The sequence below is a fragment of the Cyphomyrmex costatus genome, unplaced genomic scaffold, assembly GCF_001594065.2.
Source record: "Cyphomyrmex costatus isolate MS0001 unplaced genomic scaffold, Ccosl1.0 scaffold825, whole genome shotgun sequence".
Taxonomy (NCBI): Eukaryota; Metazoa; Arthropoda; class Insecta; order Hymenoptera; family Formicidae; genus Cyphomyrmex; species Cyphomyrmex costatus.
In genome coordinates, this window is record NW_017280403.1 from 280,747 (window position 1) to 286,770 (window position 6,024).

At 27.7% G+C, this 6,024-nt stretch overlaps 1 protein-coding gene across 1 annotated transcript; it reads left to right on the forward strand.

Annotated features, from left to right (window-relative positions):
- The first annotated feature begins 849 nt into the window (after positions 1–849).
- Positions 850–2,121, forward strand: LOC108781484 (uncharacterized). Its single transcript, XM_018549445.1, has 4 exons — positions 850–856; positions 1,320–1,467; positions 1,573–1,688; positions 1,805–2,121. The coding sequence occupies exons 1-4, from the start codon at positions 850–852 to the stop codon at positions 2,119–2,121; spliced, it is 588 nt and encodes a 195-aa protein (XP_018404947.1).
- The last annotated feature ends 3,903 nt before the right edge of the window (positions 2,122–6,024 follow it).

A 6,024-nucleotide genomic window follows, 5' to 3' on the forward strand; every position in this document is an offset into this window, starting at 1 on the left:
TTTTTTTTTTTTTTTTATAATAAATTTGTCAACTGATAAATTGTTGCTTGTTTATACCGAATATTAACACCTTACTTTTGTTGTTTTTTTATAATATAACAAGCGATTTAATACTTATATTATTATCAATATACTTTAAAAAAATGCAAAGTTAAATAGAATTTCAATGTCACTTTTCTTCTACAATCAAATTGATTTTCTTGCTGTATTATGTTTGCGTCATATTGTGAATAGCTGTCATTATAGAAATTATATATTTTGCAAGTTCAAATAATAAAAAGATCAGCATATGTTAATATCTTATTCGTTGCAAATGATATGATATTGATTTTGTTTCGAAGGACGAAAGAGAAATGTGTTCGTATTAAATTTACATTAATGCATATTAAATTCTTATTACTTTTTTGGATAGCTTGATAATTAATGTTAAAGGTGAATAACTCAATTTATTAGAAAAACTAGTTTGAAATTGATTGATTTGCCGAATAATATAAACCAAATTTGTTTTTTATTTTTTATTGCGCAAACTTATTGTTATTGGCATTTTTTGTTTTTGAAATGTGTAAAATCCTTAAGTACAGAATAAAGATTCAAACTATTATGATAAGTAATAATAAAAATGTACAATACATTAGGAATTTAAATATCGTTTTAATTTATGATAATTGCAATATTCTATCGCTTTATGCATCCATATGTGGAGATTTCAAGCTTTAGAATGCTTTTTTACAAATTTTTTTACGATCATTTTTTATGAAGTTACACTCTTTTGAAATTTGCCTATTTTTGGGGGATAGAATAAGTGATGCTCTAATTTTGCTGTTGAGTGTATATATGCATAATTACAACATGAAGCGTATAAATTTACAACGTTAATGTTAAACTTTAATTGCTTATGATTCTGATTTAATCCGAATCTAAACATTTTTTAAATTTAGATTTAAAATTATATTCTTTATTTTGCTCCTTAAAATTATATTAAAACTTTAATAAAATTTATGAAACATTTTTTGCCATTGGTTCAATTTTATGAATAACTGTATATTATAAATTTTCTGTAAATTTAATAATAAATATTACTCTTATTAAAAAAATTTATATATACAATTATAATAATAATAAAATCTCTTTAAATGTTATAAATTTTATTAGACATGTATGAGTATATGTGTACCGTCTGTTCATGTATTATTATATTTGAATTGCGAAAATTGCATAATGTTCTGAAATATAATTTGTTGTTGTTACATTGGAATTTAAACGGATGGTCGTACCCATCAATTTTAGCTATAAGAAATATAATATACATTTTGTTATAGCTTCCTACATTAATCCATGTGGTAAAGATCTTAAAGATTCAAACTACAACCAGTGTATTAAAAGCAACATTGACTCTGTAAAAGATAAGATCTGCACAGGGATGCCAGAACTGAACATTCTACCATTAGAGCCATTAATTATAGACAAGTTAATTATTTTTGATGCTGAAAATATTAAGTCTAATGTTAAAAATATAAAAACATATGGATTTTGTGATTTCGACGTAAACTCCGTTTACTCGAATTCTGACAGAAACCATATTAGTCTTGATTTTAATCTCAAGCATCTTCAATTGAATGGTTCATATGATTTTAATGCACGACTACTGACGCAAATTGTTTACAATGGATTAATTCAAATTACAATAGGTAGGTAAAATAATCAACATAAACCTTATAAATATAAAAATAAAATGTAATACACAATATTATATAAAATTTTTTATAATTAAATATTAAAGTTAATTATATCAAACTTATTATAGATAACCTAGCTGTAAAAGTAGAATTAAATTTGAAAACGATAACTAAGAACGGCAACAAATATTCATATGTATCAAAAATAAACTTCAATCTCGACATCAAGGACTTTGACTTCAAAATTGATGAGAGCAGGAAGGAACTAGCTGATTTATATAAAATAATAAAGGATATCATAGATACCAATAAAAAGGACATTGTGAAACGAGTTAAATCGCCTATAGAAAAAGAGGTCTCCGAACGTATAATTTCAATTTTGAATGATGTATTTCGACGTACCAATTATGAAGAGCTATTTCCCGAAAAAACAAGAATTGTCTAGAATCTTATGATTTAATCAGCTTGCTTTTTGCAAGAATCTTGTCATTTTTGTCACGAATTTTATTGCAATATTTGAAAATTTGAACTGAATAATAAAAGAAAACAATTATTATTAGTATACACACACCATAGTATACACTACTTCATGCTATCGTGTTTAATCCTGCTGCCGGTTGACTTCCATTTTCAAATTTTAAATGTTACACTGGTTCTACACCGTCCTTTTGAGATCGTGTAGTAAAATCCCACTTGCATAAAATTTGCACTACACTATAGCCATGGAAACACTGAATGAGTTCGTCTACCACCAGCCAAAAAAACATGCTACACTGTCTGAGTGTTGTACTGGTGAGTGATAGTGCAGCCAAGAGAAAACGCTATTACATACAATAATTCTATACGTTTCGGCTCATTTTAAGCCAACTTCAGCTGTATATAATTTTATTCAATTTTGTGCATAAGTGTTCGAGAAATTTTGTCTGGTGTTCTGCTTATCTGTGATGAGCCTCTCACAAGTCCCTATTTTGGAGAGAACGACCTTCACATGGTTGCTATGCCATGAATAACGCCTTTGTCTCTCATTCATATGTAATAAATAATAAATTATATTCACCTCAAGTGATTAAAATTATATGATAATTAGTAAAATGAGTAAAAAAAAAAACAAAAAATTTTTAATCGATATCAAATAATTGTTATATATGTATATAGTTCCATCTCGTAAAACGTTTGAAGCACAAATAATGTATCTTTTATTTGCCCGTTATTGAGAAAACGATATTGTGTTTATAATCTGAGAGCCAAAGTAAGTCATTTTTATATTTGATATTGAAATTTTGAGTATTTAAAAATTTTGTATTAATATTCTTCAGTTTGAAAGAGTAAATCTAACAATAAGTAACGTTATTTTATATATAGTTAGAAGAAAAGTTTCTGTTACTGAATATAGATATATTAATTTGAGTATATATAATAACAGTAATATGTTATAATGATCAAAATAATTAAAATCAAACGTATATGAAGAGGAACGTGTATTGAGAGATTTATATTACGCAAGCTTAGCTATAATTGATTTGCTGTTGCTGCGTGTATGAGAAATATATAAATATTCAGTTAATATAACATTTCGTATTTAACATTTTTATTATATTGAAACAAGCCAATTTTAAAAAACATATTACATTTGTTTTTTGTAAGTAATACCATTTTGCTATTTAATCATTACAAAATAATTTTAAAAAATACAATTTGCATTAAGAAATACATCTATGATCTGTTTTTTATTTTTATTATATTTTTATTAATGTACAGAGATTATCATATGAGCAATTTAAACCGTGATATACAGGATGTCTAGAATTTAAAACTTCGAAAGCGTGTAGGGGATCGATAAACTATAAGAAAAAAAGTCCTATAGAAATATACTCGTTTTTGCTTCGTTTTGGAGAAAAATCACAGAAAAGGCAAAAACGTAGTTATGAAGAAGTAGTGTCTTGATGACCCAAATCATCTGATCTAACATCACTGGACTTCTTTCTGTAGAGGGTGCTAAAGGAAGATTATTCATTGTTAATCAATTTAAGAGAACAATTGAGAAATCGAATCGAAACTACAGTGCACTGAATATCACAGATCAGTATTTCGTTGCACACAAGCTGTCTGTACTGATGATATGTATGCTTACATTCCTGTAAGAGACCAACATTTTAAACAATATCAACATTAAGCAATTAAATAAATACAACATGAATAACTAATAAAAAAAATACAAAACAAAAACTATCGTTTTATCTTTTTTGTGATTTATCCCAAAAGGAAGCAAAACTGAGCATATCTCTATAAGACTCTTTTTCTTAGTTTATCGATCCTTTACACTCTCCCAACGCTTTGACATTTAAATTCTGGACACCCCGTATATCAATTTATCTCACTTTAGCTAATATACAGGGTGAGGCATTTAAAACAGGTCACCTGAATAACTTGTTTTTAACAATAGAAGGAAAAGTATCAAACAAAAGTTGCTTGGTTTTGAGGGGCACATAATGTGATGTCAACAATTGTTTTGTAGGTAGAGGCGTAAAGGATAGGCAAAGGTCAAATCTGTTTTTTTAAATGGAACGATGTTTTTTTATTTACATTCTGATAGAGCATTTTAAGACGAATACAGTGACCTATAATTGAAGGTCATTCAAGGTTACGCAAGGTCAATAATAGAAAATAATTAAATAGAAAATAAATTGTTTCCAGGCACTCTTCGAACAATTTCGTGTCTTTTCTGCTTGTTGATATCTGAAAAGTAGAGATTTTAAGCTGTCGAATGCTTTCTATAACATCTCGATACGGTGATTTTTGACGAAGTTATTCTATCTTGAAGTCTTTCTATTTTTGCATGGTGAAACAAGTAACCCTATAATTTTATTGAGTAGTGTATTTTTCATTTCGTGCTTAGGGAAGATCGGATCTCGTTGGCACAGCTTTCATAATTTCAGCATTAATTTTTTTAAATAACTGATTAAACTATGCTAATATGATAGAAAGAACCTTTTTCTGTATTTTGATGCTACAAACAATTCTGTGTAATGTATAGTTTTTGTAGTAAGTGTAGTACGAACACACTGCATTGCAGCCAGCTTGCCCCGATAATGGGGTAAGTTGATAGATACCATGGAACAAGTTGTCCATATTATACATATATCAAGGCATAACACACTTCTTAAGAGACTTATAAGTACTTATCATGGAACAAAATCGAAATAGATCCTGATCGGAATTGTTCAATTATTCTCCAGATTTCTATTGTGTATGTTTTTTTTAAGGAGAACGGAATAATTTCTATCAGAATCTCCATTCTCTGATTTTGTTTCATGATACATGCCCAGGTCAATTATATTATATTTTTTATATTTTTTATATAAGTGTACGTAGTACATCACGAACATCGATAGGTACGTCTTACGACTTTTACGTGTGAAGTGCGAACGATAGCACATCATTGCTAACCTATACTAATCTTGCATAAGTTGCATTAAATATGTGAGTCAACGTACCCCATCTCTACATACATTTGATTTTAATAGTTTTATTGTAACAAATTACTATCATCATTCAAAATAGCATGTCGTATAATAACAAAAACTTTTCTTTTAACTCATAATACGTCATTTAGATTTATGTTTTCAAGCTGAGAAGTATTAATACAAAATATTGAAACGCTCGAAAATCTATTTCGTGCCCCTTGAATTACGTTTTTCTCTTTTTTTTATTATAATACTTGTTTGATTTAAATGAAACTTAAGGATAAATACATATGTTATAAAAGACATATTTTGCAATAATTTTTCTATTTTTCTTTTGCCATAAGTACATAAACTGAACGCGATACCAACTTACCTCTTGTGCCAACGAGACCCGGTCTCCCCTTCTTTTAAAGATTATCGCTTGTAGTGCTTTACATGGGGCACCCTGTATATAATAATTACAAGAAAAGATAAAAACGGATTACTAAATCGATGTTGAATCAGTTTGGATTATTTTGTGTTTCAGGTTTCCTTATATACATAATTTAGACGATTCACTAGCAAAATAAATATAATCTCTTTTTTGTGATGCTGTTTTATTTTACATTTAGTATAATATGATTATCAAATTAGAGAAGACGAATGAAATATACACAACATATTTTTACTCTGTACGTTTATGTATCATTAAAATAAATAATTATTTATAAAATAAAAAAAAAACAGGATTCTATACTTTATGTAAAATTGATCGGTTTATGTTAATGTTACTTGACATTTGCAGCACGTGCATATTATTCATAAATGTAATTAACACAGAGACTGTACATTCCCTGACATTAGTTTTGTTAAAGAGAGAGAGAGAGAGAGAGAGAGAGAGAGAG